The sequence below is a fragment of the Lissotriton helveticus genome, chromosome 8, assembly GCF_964261635.1.
Source record: "Lissotriton helveticus chromosome 8, aLisHel1.1, whole genome shotgun sequence".
Lineage (NCBI taxonomy): Eukaryota > Metazoa > Chordata > Amphibia > Caudata > Salamandridae > Lissotriton > Lissotriton helveticus.
In genome coordinates this window covers 1,691,651,929-1,691,670,431 of record NC_136069.1, presented here as the reverse complement: position 1 = coordinate 1,691,670,431, position 18,503 = coordinate 1,691,651,929, and the positions used below count along the sequence as shown (strand labels likewise).

General features: G+C 40.7%; 1 protein-coding gene across 1 annotated transcript in view; it reads left to right on the top strand.

Annotated features, from left to right (window-relative positions):
* Positions 1-12,966, top strand: part of LOC144774107 (extracellular calcium-sensing receptor-like) — a 103,929-nt gene extending 90,963 nt beyond the window's left edge. The window contains exons 5-6 of the mRNA XM_078659132.1: positions 4,824-4,947; positions 12,059-12,966. Of these exons, the coding sequence (XP_078515258.1) occupies positions 4,824-4,947; positions 12,059-12,966 (1,032 nt within the window). The remainder of the gene's footprint in view (positions 1-4,823; positions 4,948-12,058) is intronic.
* The last annotated feature ends 5,537 nt before the right edge of the window (positions 12,967-18,503 follow it).

Below are 18,503 nucleotides of genomic sequence, written 5' to 3'. Positions count from 1 at the left end.
CACTAAAAATGTGGAGTCAGTCCTGGGATGATTGTTTTGACTTTTTAGTGAAAGCACTAGGGGCCCAATTCACAAAAGTAATCTGAGACAAAATTCTAAGTTTACAATTTTGGTATTCGCAAAGGGAAATTAGGAGTAGTGAGACAATCACAACCTTCCTCTGGGGTGGCTCCAGATCATATTGGGCCCTCACGACTTGTCAACAAGCCACATAAGAAGGTGGTATGGAAATTATGAACCCTTTTTTTTACTATTTAACCACCTGTCTTTTAGGGATCCATGATTGGTTTAATGGCGGATGTTTGGATCAAACTTATCGGCTGGAATTGGAGAACCTTGGATTCTCTCAAGTCCAGCCCAAGCTCTTTGGGGCCCTGATTCCTCACAATTTACCAAGAGTTACCCACACAGTTCTTCTGACATGGCTCTCTGTGCTGCGACTCATCCGCTGGGACATTAAACTCTCACTGCAAACACCGCTGTGGCATAGCACTTGGCAACGAGAGGGTGCAACATTAACAGGTTTCCAGAAATGGGATCTGATTGGCATGACCTGCTTAGGAGACATATGGAAAGGGGAGCATGTGTCCTCCTATGGAGACCTACAACAGACATACTCCTTACACTCCACCCAATTTTTCTTATACCTTCAACTGCACCACGCCCTAATCCTCCACATCCCAGACCACACATCAATCCCTGAATTTAGCCCACTGGAGGCAAAGCTCCTCATGGGAAAATTAGGAAAGGGGGGAATATCCTAAATCTATCGATCCCTGATAAACAATACCCCATCCACACAAGATCCTCTTAGAGCCCACTGGGATCGTTGGCTTGGACCTGTAGAGGAAGAAGACTGGATGGATGCACAGATGGACCCCAGGATACTCACTATATCAGTCAGGCTCTGCCTCATTCAGATCTACTATCTTCACTGCACATATCGTACCCCAGTGTGGCTCCACAAAGCAGGTTTCCTCCCGTCCCCACAATGTCCTTGTTTTAAAGCAGAACCGACTTCTACCGCATAGTTTGGTCCTGTGCCATCCTTTCTAAATACTGGACATCCATTGTATCAGTGGCATATTGGCGTCGGAGGTTTCCCTCAATCCCTTTGCCCTTCTCCTGGGAGTGATGGAGGGTCTAGATGGCTCCTGGGCGGACAAATCTTTCAAGAAACAGCCATTCTGAGAGCTAAAAGAGACATTACAGCAGTCAGAAAGGACTTGGTACCTCCCTCGATGGCTAAGTGGCACAATAGGTGTGCCATCCAAGAAAAAGCTATGTACGAACCGAGAGGGCACTCAGCTAAGAATGAGCTGGTATGGGGCAAATGGATGGGACCGCTGGGTGGAGTCTCCACAGCATGAGTGGGCTTACACTCCAAATTAACAGAAAGGGGAAATTACTTGTAAATGTATTTGATGTAACATATATCAAAGTGGTGCTATGGTTACTTTGTTATTTCAAATTGCCTATAGAATTGGTTATCAAATAAAAAAATTAGATCTTAGGTGGCTCCCCTCAAATCAGAACCTCAGCATTGATGGACCTAAAGAAGATAAGGACAAAGGAGGGATGCTGAACCGGAGAACTGAGTGCCTGCTGGGACTTTTGGCGTGAAACCCTGCCTGCTGCTTCAAGACTTGCCAATTGTGGTCAACTATCTCATTCTGCTGCTCTGTAGCCTATAAAAACCCCAGAGGACAGTCAGCTTTCTCCTAATTGCCCAAAAATGACCTTGGAGGAGAGGAGCTAGTCCCCTGCAGACCGCGGGAACCAAACCCGCAGAGTCCAAACTACCAAATTGCAGTTTCCCAGCCCAACCAAGGCTGCAACTGTCCGAAAATCAGTACTCAGTCTCTGGAGGGTCAGATATGTAAATGTAAATGTAAATGTATGAAACTTATATAGCGCAGGACTTACCCTGGGGCATCTCCGCGCTTGCTTAGGGAACCCGTCCTGGTATTCCCCTGTGAGAAACCCCGGCAGGGTATCCACAAGGTGAAAGCCAGGCATCCCGCCGCGAGGGGCCGATGTGGAGATTAAGCAAGCTATTGCCCAGAGTCGCAGAGTGTGACCCCGTGAGTCGAGTAGGCACCGGAGCGAGAATTGTCGAGACCGTGGAATTTATGAGCCCGAGACCCGCCGAGGTGGGGAATCGAACCCTGGTCCACGGTCGATCTCAGATTCCGGGTCTGCCGCCTCTAACCACTGAGCCACACTTCTCCACCAAGATATGTTTCCCCACCAAGTATGAAGACACCAGGAGCCACTGGAGTTGTGCTGCACCAATCCCCTAGGAACCGGATCTCATGCACCCAGATCAACGTCTAGGAATCCTGGTCAGACTCCAACTGCCCAGGAAGCAAGCACCCATCAAGATACATCAAAACCTCTGAAACCCACTTGGTGAGTGGTGAAGAAGGCTTGATATTGTCCCTGCCAGCTGTTTGCCCCTGAACACAAAGAGCCCCTTTGCACACAGAGCCTGGTCGACATACCTGTTCCGCATCCAGATTGCCCAGCCTGGGTAATGACAAACCATTCGTGCTCCTGAGGACCTTGTGACCTGAGCCCCCCATTTGGGATCCCTGAGATGTGCCTACAAGTCCCCCTGTGCAGCCTCTTTTTAGGTGGCCGCCCTTCTTTGTAGTGCATCAGGTAGCAATGCCTTCAGCACCGTGCTCCTGGCCAAATTCTGGGACTCTCCAGATTGATCGCTAGTGGAACTTTGCACCTTGGCTTGCAACAACCTGAATGTGAACCCCTAGAACCAACGGCACGATTTTCCATGCATGCTTTTTCCTGCCATAAGAAGAGTAAACTATTTTCCGAACTTTAATAATTTCTAAGAAAAACAGTGCTTAACTTTGAACAAAGTTATTGGTTTAAAAATATACATAAAATTTGGGTTATTTTTTTAAATTAGTCTCAGATTTATTCTTTGAGTGTGTGTCTCATTTATTGCCCTTGTGGGATTTTGATTTTAATAAAAGTAATGATAAGTAGATTCTTAATGTACATTCTTGAGTGTGCCTATTCATAACACATACTTAGCACTGCCCTCTGATAAGTCTAACTCCTCACCCACACTACCACGAAAGAGCGTGCTAACATTATCTACTTTTACCTCTGTAAACCCACTGGACTCTGCTCAGTGTACTTCTTTTTAGTGCACTATATTGAGAGCCAGCTTCCTACAATCAACATTTGAACTGATCCTGTGCCATAGAACATGATCTGAATGTCACCGATCAAGGAAGGACACACATACGTCGTGGCTGTGGGTGTTGGTAGTGCTGGGTGAGGCTCTATCACCAATGGAGGTGAAACAGCTGGTCTGTTATTCAAGAAAGAGTCAATAGGGAATAGGTTTCACAAGAGGGAGAAATAGTAGCTGGGCATGGATAATAATATTGTATAAAATGATGCTGCCTGGTTGTGTCCTTTCTTCTACTGACCATAGTCACTAAATTTACAATGACCTCCTTCATAGCAATGTCTATTATGTCAGTGTGGAAAAACTCAGTGTGAGTCCAGCATACTCAAACAAATGACTCTGAGCATTGCGCAAACAATGCAAGTATTGCCCTAGCTTGAAACTGCATACAAATGTATTCCTGGTAGATAGTTAACAAGGACCCCCTGAGTACAATGGATCGTGGATTCCTAGGTCAGGGAAAAACAACTAATCAAAAAGTAACAACCTAGGCAATTGTGATATACAATTAGGCCATTTTAATTATTATTTTTTAATGAATTTTGTATAAGTAATCCATGCATTAGTTAGGATGTTCATATAATTTTCTCTGTATGCCACATTTACCTCTTTGTCCTTTTAATGTATATATAATTTTGTGTTTATTTTGCAATATATATGTCAATAAATGTCATAATTTGAATTTACTGGTAGCCCATTTTTCCTTTTAACCTTTCTCAAATCTTTTAATTGTATATCACGATTGCCTAGGTTGTTAATTTTTGATTACAAATGTATTCCTGCCAAGGGAATGGGTAGCTCGATTTTCAGGATTGGATTGGGAAAAAGCTCTCAAAATTGACTAGGGTGTAAGAGAAGTACTTCATATATGGAGAAAATATTTGCCACTGGAGAAGTTAGGAATCATTTTGTTAAAGACAAAATGCACTTTTGAGACACCTTTCCTCCTGCTAAAAATACACTATTTAAATTTTAATGTGATGAAACAATACATAAGGGAAATCTGCTAAGAATCTTTGCCCTAGAATCACTCTTTAATAATTTGAGAAACAAGTTATAATCCAACCCGAATCCCATACAATCAAACAACTACATTTCTGACATTCTTGCTGCAGCTTTGTGAAGTGTGTAGGAGGCTCTGCGTTTTCTATTCTAAACAAAAATATTTTTTGGGTCGATAAACAATCATCAGCCCTTTCTTATGGGTGAGACCTTCTTGTCCTTAGCTCAGTGTTGCCTTCTTAGATATTTTTTAAGGTTTCCGGGCTTCTAACAATGTGAGGATGGGAACTGATCACAATGTTAAGAAGTTATTCTGTATCTAACTTTGCTAGTTACAATTGTTTAATGGAAAATTAGGCAAGGGTTTACCTGCTTTTTTAACACCTCAATCCACTTTTAAGTTAATTTCTAATTTGTTGGTGACTAATTCATCCAAGTCCTACACTGAGAGGGGATCACTCCTCTCTCCTTCACAGGTATTTTCATTTATACTTTCAAGGTGTTTGACTTTAAGTTTTCATGTTTTGAGGTTTCCTCTCTCTCATCTTCAGGTCTCAGCTTCTGACCGGTCACCGCTCTCTTTTCTCCCCCTCCCCAGGTCCCGCGCTCTGTCTGCAGTGAGAGTTGTCCTCCCGGGTACAGGAAGGCGTCGCGAGAGGGGGAGCCCTCATGCTGCTTTGACTGTGTCCCCTGCTCCCAGGGAGAGATCAGCAATGCCACAGGTGGGTTGATCCTTCCTCCTCACTCTCTGCTTCCTCAGCTTCAGAGAGCAGCTCACAGTCCCAAAGATCTTGTGACAAAGATGTGTTGTTAATCATAATTCAGGCTGTACTAAGTATGATTGCTAAGTTTAACATCAGAGTACAAGGGTTGATGATCCAAAGATTGTCACCATTTCTAGGTGTCTCATTTTACTGCCAATCAGAAGAGGATGAAGTACCATGAATGCTATGGTAGGCTGATCATTTGGCCAGAAGATAGCTTGAAGGTCTATCTGCATGATACAATATTGCCCAAGTAATTCCTCACTGGAAGTACACCTCATTGAAGAAATGTAATAATTTCCACAAGTCTGTTCATGTTTCAAAGTCAGAGACCGACAATTCATAGTTCTTCCCAATAATGACTCACACACTCTGGGGCATATTTACAACGAAGTGGTGGAGCACTTCAGAAACTCATGCAGGTCCATATTTACAACAATATGGTGCAGCCCTGTGTTTCTCCCTGTGCTGGTACTAAACTTAGCAGCCTAGTGCCAACACAGGCACCCTTGGGCCATAGTTCAAAGGTGTCTGCATTGAGGGAAGAAGGATTATGTGCAGTAAGGTCTCCCTTCCTGCACATAAACTATTTTTAAATGGAATTTTTTACCTTTTTTTGTGTGCTGCTTAGTTGCAATACATCATTATCTTTTTGATTGTTTAAGTGCAGGAAGGGAGACCTTCCTGTCCATAAATAATCAATGGCAATTTGTTGTTTCTATATGTGCTGCACAACACAGCACATGTGGAAACAGCAAAAACGAGGAGAAATAGAGCATTTCTCCTTGTTTCACCTGTGTATGGCCAGGTTTTCCCTCGTCTTAATTTTGGTGCTGCCTTCTATTTACGCTGCCCTTGCCTCCGTAACACTCATTGACCTCCCCTTTCACGCTAAGTAAAGCATGAAAGGGTACCTTATTTACAAATAATTTGTAAATAAGGCGAAGCCCCTATCAGCACCACATAGTCACTTTTTGTGATGTGTGGTAGCAATAGGGACTTGTAAATATGCCCCTCTGTGTCATAGATTGTCCCAGACCAATCAGGACAGAAAGAAAGCTAAAATTAAAGAAAACAAATTACATTTCTTATGTTCAGAAAACTAATGGATAAAACTTACTTCAACTAATTGAAAATCAAATTTCTCAAAATCAAAGCACTAATCGAGCACAGAAAGGACATGGGGGGCTGTCCTACCTGCAAAGCAGCATTATTAAAGAAGCAAAATATACAGCCAAGCATAGGCGTGCCCCAGCCAACACCATTCCTTGCAAAATCAGAGAGAAACTGTGGTGTGCATGATTCCACTTTAGATGATTGTAATCTAATACACATTACTTAAAAGCGATATAACAATGCAACTCTGCCCCTCCACTGCACAGCCACATGTCTGGAAATCAAATTGCAACTGTAGGCTTTGCGATTATCCAAATGAGGACGTTTTACACTTGTTATGCAGCTGCAAAGCCCTAGACAGTGCCTGAAGGGGCCTACTAATCCAGCTCTGGAATCAATATGGTGTGCGAACTCGCAGACAAGCCTTGCTGTTCAGCTTTAAAGGAGAAAATATCCAACTGGCCTGCCGTCTAGTGCGCTTCATGAAAACAGTTAACACGATCCAAAATCCAGAGACCAGCGACTGAATTAGACTCATAAAGACCCGCTCCTGCACCTTAAGAAAACTCTTTTTCATCCAACAAAGACTTAGTAAATGCTGAACGGTCTCTTTTTTCAAATATTTGCAACTCATTGTACCATTTTTGTATAGATTTATCGTCCATCCTCTGAATTTTCTTTTATCGATTTTAACTGCTTTTTTGTAAAACTTATGATTGTGAAATTCTTTCTGTATTTTTTTTTATAAAGTGTTATTGCAAAGATTTTTATTAATCATGCAATAAAAGTAAAGTAAAGTAAAGTAAATTGTAATGTGGCATCCACTAGCAAGGAATCAATAATTTTTTAGTACATAACACATATGGACTTCATAACGAGGTGCCTGGAATAGTATGTCTCTTGTAGATACCGCTCCTGACAGGAGTAGGTGTGTTGGAGTATCCAGGCCAAAAATATTAAACCCAGGATCTGATAATAGTGGACCTGGAGGCACAGGGTCCATGTTGCTCAGTGGAGCTGTGGGGGCTGCGAGCAGCTGCCCCCGGCTTCCCCTGCTTTCATACTGTAGAATGGAGTTCCCCCAGCTGACCTGCTCTGCCCTCCAACCACGCCCTTCCCTGTCCATCATGCAGCACTGAGAGCGAATACCTCCCACACATTTACCACCTGCTCCAAGCAAGTGGTAAATGTGTCCAGATTAGAGCCTGTTATTTTACCAGGGGGAGGAAAAACATGTGGAATGGACCTGGCATTCCTCTGTGCATGTATTATTCCTCATTCCTACACTCACAGAGAGAAACCAGACAGCTTACTCAATTCTGGCTCTGGTATCTACCCGTGGAGTTAACCAAAAACTTATTATGAGCCCATATTGCTATAAAATAGTTTTCCAAACAGAACATGCCAACAAGGAGTTCCTGGGGGCTGCAGTGCGCAGGGATTTACTTCAGTGACAACACTAGGACATTGCATAGCAATGGGATGTGGTGGTAAAATAGGACCCAGAACACTCAACACGAAACACACCACACAATTTCAGTAGGACAAATTCATATTTACAATATATGCCGTGTACACACTAATAGCAAATAGAACACAAGCATCATATGTTAAAAAACATTTAATTATACTGCATTTATTAATTATGCAAACAAGTACAAATATTTAATAGTTAACAGTCAGGATGAAGCTTTCTCTATGTTAAAGTACATGGAAAATGTTCCTTGTATTTTACTATAATGGAATCTCCACCTCAGTTGGTAGAGATCACCGTATGGCTAAGTATATGGAAAATTTGAAAAGTTTATTAAACAAAAAATATTTTGTCAACTAATAATGTAAATAATTATATATATTTACATTAAATGTAGAGGAAAAGAAAAACTGCAGAATATTAGCAGAACGTTGAATTAAATATGACATGAATTTAAATATATTACAATCCATTAAATGTATTCTGCTAATTTGATGCACAGAAAAAATGAAAGGTAATTGAATAATATTTTAGCAAACGTTAATCTAGCATTAATTTCAAATGAAAAATGATTTTTTGCAAAGTTTTGTAAATAATCTATAAATATGTATTCATTTTAGATTTATTTTTAAATTAAACTATAATTATTTATATTTTTCACTATTTCAAATCATTTACTTTATTTCCTTTGGCTTTTTAGTTTAAGCCCATACCTCCATTATTTTCCATGGGAGGTGTGGTAGTAGACATGGTTGACAATGGGTCGTGCTGGACCAATATTTATTTTTTGTGCAGCAGTAGGATATACTCACAAATTTAACTCCGCCTGTTTTTTTGGGGGTGGAGACATGTAGGTCTCTAATTTTTAGTAACTTTTCATTTCGATCGTCTGAAAAGCGTAAAGTAGAAAAGTTACACAAAAGTTTTAAGAATTACTTCCCTTTAAAGTTTCACCAATATTTGTATCTACGTTCATGCCATTTGGGAGTGGCATTTGAAGGATATCTGACTGTGTCCTTTTTTTGGCGACTGGAATCTAACTTACTATTGACAATATCCAGACCTTCACTAACTTGATATCATGCAGGGTGTGAACTTTAAGCTGCTTGCTTTTTTTCGTGTTTTCATTCCCCTTAACTAGATGTTTCAATCGCCGCTGAGTTATCACAAGTAGCTATAAATTGCCTGTTATTATTTGGACTCTCCCCGGATATCGCTAAGTGTCAATGAGTTTTATTGGGAGCCACAAACATAGACCATTGTTATAGAACCTCAATACTACAGGAAGGGAAGCACACACCTGATAATGAGATTACACAATACCTTCAATCTGCAGGTGTTTATGTTTAAGTTTCTGTTTATGTGATTTGTATTGCGCGCAAATACCCTGGGGTGTCTCGGCACATAGGATTACAATTCAGGCAAGGAGGCGCTATAGAGGAATCATTGATTGAAAAGCCAGGTTTTCAGTTGTTTCCTGAAAACTGTGAGAGTGGGGATAGTTTTGATGGGGAGAGGAATGGTGTTCCAGAGTCTAGCGGTGGCAACTAGGAAATGTCTGTCTCGCCAAAAAGAGGTTTTTGTCCGTGGGACTGGTAGGAGACAGGTAGAGGATGAGAGGAGGGGTCTGCTAGGGGTAGACATGAGGTGTTGAACTTAGCCCTCTCTACAGGGTCACTCCCACACCTTTTGCCTTTACCCTCCATTTTTTTGCTGGATTTTGTTTTGATGGCCTTAGGACTCTGTGCACTTTACCACTGCTAACTAGTGCTAAAGTGCTTCCACTCACTCCCCTAAAACATATATCAAATTGATTTATACCCGATTGGCATAATTCATGTATTTATGTACTTAGTGCCTTGTAAAGTGCTATACCATATACCAAGGGCTTGTAATTAAATGCTACCAGTTGGAGTGCAGCAGGTATTGTACCATCCACGTAATTGGCTCCTTAAAACATGTCACAGGCCAGACACTGCAGCCTGAATGCAGTTTTAAAGTGCTGTGTTGATTTGTGATTTAAACCACCTTGCTAAGCCTTAAAGTTCCTGTTTTATTACATGTATGTCACTCCTAAGTTAGTCCGTAGATAGCCCAAATGGCTGTTGTGTAATTGAAAGATTGGACATATAAGGTTATGTTTTATATGCCCTAGTAGTGAAGTTTTTTCACTTCTGTGATTTCTACCCTTCCCAAAGGATAGCATTGGGGAACACTTATTATATTTCATAAGTTGTAATTTCCAAATGGGAGCAGGTAGCTATGGCATGCTTCGTGTCTTTGGAATTGCCATGTAAACCCCTCGGAATATTGATTACAATTTTGAAAATACTGAGACTGGAGACTCTCCCACTGGCGGCATATACCTGCAAATGGACAAGAGACAACATGGGTGCCCTGAATGTAACTATAAGGCGGAGTCCGAATTACATGTTTTGCTCCTCTGTCTGTCTACAAAAAGTTACAAACAACAAACATTTAAAAGAAATATACAAGTAATAACACATTTTTGCTAAAATGTTATACTAAAAGTAGGACTATGAGACAGCGGTGCCAGGCGTAAGGCCTGGATATGGACATGCTCGCCCTACGCCAGTTCAAGTCTTCAACCCCCTGGGCTCTACCTAAGGTATGCCCGACCAGTATGCCACATACAGTTTATGAAACAGGATACAGCGAAGACAATTGATGGGTGAGTGTCATACTTTATAACTCTGAAAGTCTCTATGGAGCGCACAAACCCTAAATTCTTGCATAGTTGGATGGCCTCCTGCATCAGTACCTGCCCCGCAAATGATGCCCTTAAAGTCCTGGACACTTGGTGTGGGCAAGGAGAGCTGTATTTTGGTTTTTGAACTCTTTGTAACTGCAAATGGATCCGTTCACACCAAGACCTCATCGCCCGTGTTGTGATTCAGCACAATGTTCCCGCGGCTGCCTTTTACGCTACAGCATCCACAGCTTGTGGGGGCCATCAACGCAAAGCTTCAGCAATGTCTGCCTATAATGCCTGGCTTGCTCTTTGCGCTACTCTGGCAGTCTCCTGCAACGCTCTGCCTGCTCCTCTTGGACACCGTCATCAGGTAAGGAACCCTTGGCGCTGACCTGAGAAGGTAATCTGCAGGAGGACATATCTCCTGACTGTAGTCGACCTGCTTTCCATCATACTCAGCCTCAACTTGTGACTTTGACCCAGTCCAGCACAACCAGAGATCCAAAATTGGCAATTGGTGCTTTTTGGCTCTATTTCAATAAAGTCTTCAAGAATTTCTTACTCTGGTTCTACTATTTGGATGTTTGTTTATTGGCATTAGCATTGACTCTGTTTTCCTAATTTAGTGTAGGATTTTTCCTGTGTTGTGGTTTCACTTCATTACTGTTTGTGTGCTGCATAAATACTTTAAGTGTTACAGCAAACAAATGATAGATGGAATGCTGACAATGCAAACATTCTCCCCCAGTGAAAAGATCTGGGTTCAATCCATTCTTCTTTTGCCCACTATGTCACCCCAGCTTGGACCCAGCTATATGCAAGTCAATTTTGACCCTGTGCCCCATGGGAACAGTCCAGACCAAAGTGCCTGGCCAGATCCTCCCTGGACCGGAAACAAGCATCCAGGGACTGGTTTCAGGGTATATTACCCTTCTTCAGCCAGGCTAGCTTGAATCCAGAAGCAGAGTGAGCCAGGGACCCACGTCTGGGCATTCCCATCCCACTTAGGGTTAAAAGTGTTACAGCAAACACATGATGGATGGTATGGTGACAATGCAAACATTCTCCCCAGTCAAAAGATCTGGGTTAAATCCATTGTTCTTTTGCCCACAACACCACCCCAGTTTGGACCCAGCCATATGCAAATCATTGTTGACCCAGTGCCCCATAGGAACGGTCCAGGTTGAACTGCCAGGCCAGGTCCTACTTAGACCAGAAATAAGCATCCTAGGACCAGTTTTGGAGTATCACTCCTCATCAGCCAGTCCGGATTTAATCTGGTAGCATAGCCATTGCCTCTAAATTAAGCCTAACTGCTTTTTGTGCCAAGCTATCCAGGGTTAAGCACAGTTATTCTAGTGACTTTTTGTGGTTCTCCCTACAGGGATTGTGGCTTGACCAGTTTAACTTGGGGAGGAAGCAATGAACTCAGTGATCATTCAAGACTTTGGTGTAAACTCTTTGATGGATGTGACTAGAGGTGTGCTAAAATTCAATCACTCATTGAATTGAGAATGAACTGTTTTAGGAACTTGCCAATAATTCAGCTGTCTGGATGTAAGGGCATAAGAAAGACCATGCTGTCATTATCAGTCTCATGTTGTTTTTGTTTGAAATGGACCGCTCTATTGTTGTCTAACCTACTCACAGCCCAGTTTAATGATTATTTTAGGCTACACCTGAAATGGACATTTTTTAGCGTAGAGGCGTTTTTGTGATAAGAAATTAAAATAGAGTTTATGCAAACATCTTTTTTTCTTTTACAGATGCAGTGACATGCCTTAAATGTGTTGAAACCCAGTGGTCCAATAAGAGGCATGATCAATGTGTTCAAAAGCAGGTTGAATATCTAACAGTGGATGATACCCTGGGTCTAACACTGGCCATCTGTGCATCAGTTATGGCCCTTATCACTACTTCTCTTCTGTTTCTCTTCAACAAGCACAAAAACACTCCCATCGTCAAAGCCAACAACCGGGGTCTCAGTTACCTGCTCCTCATCACCCTCATGTTCTGCTTTTTATGCTCCTTCATGTTCATTGTCCGCCCTACGAAGCTCACCTGCATGCTGCGACAGACTATATTTGGAGTCATTTTTTCCATCAGTGTGGCTTCTGTTCTGGCAAAAACAATTCTTGTTGTTCTTGCTTTTAAGGCCACAAATCCAAACAGCTCATCACGGAAGTGGCTGGGATCAAAAACTCCATTTTGTATAGTTTTCTTCTGTTCATTGTTCCAAATTGTAATCTGTGTTTTATGGCTAGCAAAGTCTCCTCCTTTTCCAGAACTGAACATGAAGACTTACAAAGAAAAGATAATCCTTCAGTGTAATGAAGGGGACACATTCTTCTTCTACTGCATGCTGGGATACCTGGGCCTCCTGGCCACAGTGAGCTTTATAGTGGCCTTTCTCTCAAGGAATCTGCCTGGAAGCTTCAACGAGGCCAAGCTGATCACCTTCAGTATGCTGGTGTTTGTCAGTGTGTGGATCTCCTTCATCCCGGCGTACCTGAGCACACGGGGGAAGTACATGGTGGCCGTGGAGGTGTTTGCCATGCAGTGCTCCAGCGCTGGACTGCTCGGCTGCATATTCTTTCCCAAGAGTTACATCATTCTTGTAAGGCCTGAAAGAAATTCCAGGACTTACTTAGTAAGAAAACACATAGTTCATTGAGTCAACAATGGATAATGGCCATTGATGAGTTTTATTTTCTGGTTCCCTGATAAATAATCAGGATGATTGACAATCATGATGACCATTAAAAGTGACGCTACAAAAACATGTAAAAATGATCAACCTCCATAAATAAAATCTTAGGTAAGTGGTGGAGCTGGTATCTTCCACATATTTAACACTATTCATTTTTTTCCATGGGCATTGAGTCACAGACACTACTGACCTTTATCAAAAGTGTGAGGGCTGGCATTTTTCACTAAGGACCTCATAGCAGGGTCCCCGTTAATGCTGATTTATCCGGTAACTGATAACACTGCTAATCTGTGGTATTTTGCTCTGAGGCTTCACCTGCTGGCACAGACTGGAATTTTTCACTGATAGCGGGATTCTCAGGGTCCCATTGATACTCCCTGGTAACAGCACACCCTGTCCCTGTGAGCTGGGATGCTCTTTATATCACTAAAAACAGGGGGTGAAGTTACATGGGGAGATACTGTTGACCTAAGCATATACTCAGGGCCTCCTTTATAAAAAGGGTAGCGCTGCAAGTCATTTTGCTGTGCTGCCCTACAACAATTCAAAAGGGCAGGAATGCAAAATGCGGTGCATTCCTGTCCTTTCAGCCAGTGCTGGCACACAATCTGAAGCTGGGCGCCAATACAGGCACCCTTGCACCACAGCGCAAGGGTGTTTGTGTTGTTGGAATGATGGGCACCTTCCTCTTCCTGCATAAATACCTCATTCCTCATTCTATGAGTGATGCAGAATGCATCAAATGTTGAAACAGGAAAAAACAAGGGAAAATATAAACATTTCTCCTTGTTACGCCTGCTCTGGGGAGGCATACGTTTTCAGTGCTTTCCCAGGTTTATATGATGTTGTTACTCTGGAGCAGCGTCAAAATCTAATCGTGTTGAATGGGGAAACCCACAGCAATGCCCATGGAATGCCTCCTTGACATAGAGTAAGCCAAAGCAATGCTTTGCACTGCCCTGCCTTACTCCAGATCTACGAGGGCATGCAAATCACAGAGGCTAGCTTTGCTTCACCTCAAAGACTGGGAGGTCTGCACCACTGGATCATTATAAAAATTAACCTCTGCTGGTGCAGGCCTATTGTAAATGAGGGCCTCAGTTTGCAGGAAAGGTTGGTCTCTCTAAGCCTCATTGACTCTTCTAGTTGATGTAGATGAGCATTTAAATCTCAAGGAGGTCAGGCAGGGTGAGTGGAGATACAACACAAATAATTATAGTTGCAGAAAAGATGTGAGTTTCCAGATAGAGTTGTCAGTGCACAACATTTCAATAATATTAAAAATATATAAATATATTAACTGTATAAATGAGAATCAAATACTAGAAAGGACACACTCAGTAGACAAATCTATAGTATATGTGATACGTAACTCTCACTCACTTTAGAATATGAAGCATTTTCTTTTTTTCTGTCAATTATATTCTGAACCATGAAAATAATCCATTATTCCATTATTAAGGGTTTTGAATATTAAAAAATGCAGGCTGGCTTTGGATTATCTACAGCTGCTCAAAACTGAATATATATGTCTAATGATATATAAATGAATCTCTAAAGCAGTGTGATTAAGGAATCCAGTGAGGAAAGGAAGATAGTATATCTTAAAGCAGTGTATGATAATAGCTATATAAAGCTTGTGCAGCATTAGTCAGCTGTAAGATGCATAGTTTTTGACAATATGACATTTTGTGATGATGTTACTAGGATTTAACTTCTACGTCGCATAATATTACCTTATTTCTAATTTTAAATAATTTTTTTAATGATTTGTTCTGCTTTAGTCGGCCCTCTTTTTCTATTCTACGTAGGTAGTTTTTAACACAATTTACATGTAATTACAACCTGTATAATTAATTGAGATCTATAATCCTATCCTGATATGATTATCCTTGCCCATCTTGAATATCTAGGATGATATTTCAGATGGTTTTTTACGGCTAGCGCAGAGCTAATTTTAAATAGGCAATGTCTGATTAATTCCTGTTTTGATTTTAATTCATGTATTTGTATACAACGTTTATGTTTGCACAAACCAAATAAAGAAATATTGACTGATTGACCATTTTGTTAAAGTAAAGTAGGAAAGAATGAATACAATGAAGAAAGTAGGACAAGAAAGAAAAAGAGAAATCAGATAAGAAAGTAAGAAGAGGAAGAATAGTAGAACAGATACAATATAATTCTTAAGGGAAACTTCCAAAAGAGATAAAATAAATCATGAATATAATACATTGTATGAGAAGCAAAGGCAATATAGTAATGGAAAAGTGCCTGATCAGTAACATACAATTCAAATGCTGAAATACAATCCATATTTAAGTTACAGTACAAACATGTCAGGACAAATATTTAGTTAATGGTTCCCAAAGATTAACTAATCTTGCCAACAAAGCTGAAGAGTGTGAATTTTAATATTCCAGACAATAGTTACGACATACCAAATTCCACCACTGTTGTAATGTAAAATTGTCTACAGATTTCAAATTGGTGGTATTTACCTGAAAAGCAATAGCAATCAGTAGTTCAACAAATGTACGGAATATTATATTCTGAGGACAGACACTACTTAGGCTGCCTAAAAATATAACATCAATGGAAAATGGAGAGTAGACTTCAGTAATATGACCTATTCTTATTCCTTAACTGTTCCCAAAACAGTGACAACTTAGGGAATAGAAAAACAGGTGATGATAAGAACCAGTATTCAGAATACACCGCCAGCAAACATCACTGTGAAGGTGTTTGATTTGAAACAAGTACTCTGGTGTATGGGATAACCTACTCATGAAGTAATAAATTGTTTGGGTAAGGTTCGCAGGACGTGCTGTGGAAATAATGTTTCCCAATAATTTCTGTCAAATCAGGATAGGCCGGCTGGAGTGTAATTCAGATTCCCATAGAAGCTCAAATGTATATTTTGGCCTACCTAGAGGAGTTATTAGTGATCTATATATCAGTGAGGCCTTGGATAAATAAAGCAATCTCTATGTGAGGACAGCTGAGAATTTCACTGAATGGGAGAGGTGAGAGGGAAGACCAATATAGGTTTCAAACAGGGATTCTATGAAATGACATTTCTTGAGAAATGTTAGGCTAAGGTTATATGAAGAAGATAAGTTAGTGAAAGGAGTAATGGATTCTATTTATTTGAATCAATTATGAGTCACCAAATATGCCCTTATTGAAACAAATCTGCCAAAATAATGGTTTACCATTAACACATAGCTTATTATTATACCAAATAGGACTCTGTGTTAATTCTTCAAAAGAAGAAAGATGAGCTGAGTAGTAAGGCTTACGCCGCTGATAACTTTAACTTGAATTAAACATGATCATGTGCAAATGGCAAGAAAGACCTGTCAAAACCTTTATGCAGACTCAAGCAATACTTGGAAATGAATATTACGTTTCCTATCAAACCACCAACCATTTATTATGCCAAATTAAAAAAACAATGCTATGTTAATCTCTTTTCATTATATTTGTCAGAGTTCACAATGTAACAACCATTTCTATTGTATTCTCCAATTAGTTTAATATGTCCCGTCCCTTGCAATGGTGTTTATCATAGAGCTTATGAGGTAAAACCCAATCCTATTATATTTGAATGACCGTTCACAATAGAATACCTCCTGCTTTTGCATTTTTTACAATACAACATGCTTTTTATTGCATTGATCAGAGGATACACAATGTAAAATGGCTGCCTGTGTTTTTTGACAAGGCGTTCACAATGTATTTCTCAGAAAGTTCACAATATAATGACACATTTTCCTAGAGTGAGAACACTCCATATTGGAGTAACCAGTCGCTTTACAAATTTCTAACATAACATAACTTTATATTTGTTTATAAGAAGTACAATATAAAATCTCTTCCTACAATATTTGTCTGAGAGCTCACAATGTGAAAACCGCTTATTACAATATTAGACGTGGGGTCTTCGTTAGCAGTATCTCTATTGGTTATTAATGATTGATTTCTTAGGCGGATTGACACAACAATGTTTCAATCAAATATTTGTGGAGAAGAGAAGAAGGAGGTAGGCAGAGTCACAGCCCCTCCCTCAGTATGGATGCTCACAGCTCTTATTCTAGTATTCACCTATTTCCCTGCAGACATCTGCACTCTCAAACCAGGCCTACAAAACAATGAAATCACATATTATCAAAGCCAATAGGTTTGGCTTATAACTTAAATAGATGGTGAAGTTTGTGTACAGCTTGGTTTTGGCTAGCGTACGCTCCTCCCCTCTCCCTGTCCCCCCATTCTTTCCCAGTGTTAGCACTGGAGTACATCCAAGAGGCAGTATAATCACTGTACCTACCTACAAATAAAAAATATTTTAACACAATTAAGATGAACAATAAAGGGTGGCACAGGTTTAGTAAACTGTAAGTAGAAGTTAATGATGATCATAACTGTGGCAGGCATACCATTAATTAGCATAACACTCATCTACAAACCAAGAAAGTATTCCTGCAAGTGTACAAGCAGGAGTAACTACGCACTTTTCCTTTGCAAGTAACAGAAATTAACTATGTTTATTATGCAGGCTATTAGGTTTTCCTCCAATCTGGATATTTTCACACTCCACAAGTTGTTGCTGCTCAGACGGAAGATAATTCTGCATATAAAAATACTGTCTGCTGTTTTATATGCGCATACCGCGACACATTATGTAATCACATTTTAACTAAATGAGGTGGCATAAAAGAGGCACATATTTGACAGTTCTACAATCGGTGAAAGTGATAATGGTGAAGTTCTCTTTTCTGGGTGAAACATTAGGAAATACTGTATTGAACGTTTAGGGGAAATTCTTAAACTATCTGGTATGAGAAGTTCTTTTTAAAATATTAGTGAGACCAGTTGTCACTTAATCATTACTGTGAATCAGAGACCTCCATTAAATCACAGGAATCCGGGGGCACCCACTGAGTCATTACTGGAAGCCAGGGACCATGGTCTATGCACTTTTTACTTTGTAATATCCTGTTAAACGCTGCTGCTAACGGTGTTCAAATTGGTGGCATTACTGCTGAATACTGTTGTATGAAGTAGTGGGGTGGTTACCGCATTGAACGTGGGACAAAAGCTCTCACTGGCTTTGTTCAAAGCCAGAAGACATTATCTGGACAACAAGAGATGCCCTTTTTTTTTAGCGCTCTGTAGTCCTCATTTATGGGGATTTGGCATAGGGCAATGCACCCAGTCATCTTCCTGTGCTGCCCTACTTCAAAGGAAAAGAACTGGAATGCACAGTATTTATGCAATACATACCTCTCCTTTTTCCCTGCACGGGCGTCTTTTCGGCAGCTTATCTCCAAAGCAAGCACCCTTGCACCTTGGTTCAAGAGTGACTGTGTTTTCGACAAAATTGTTTTTGTGCAGGAAGGGGCATATTGCTGTACAGATATCATACTAAGAGACATTTTCCTCTTTCTATGTGTGCTTCAGAATGCAGAATGCAACACACAGAAACACAGGGGAAATAA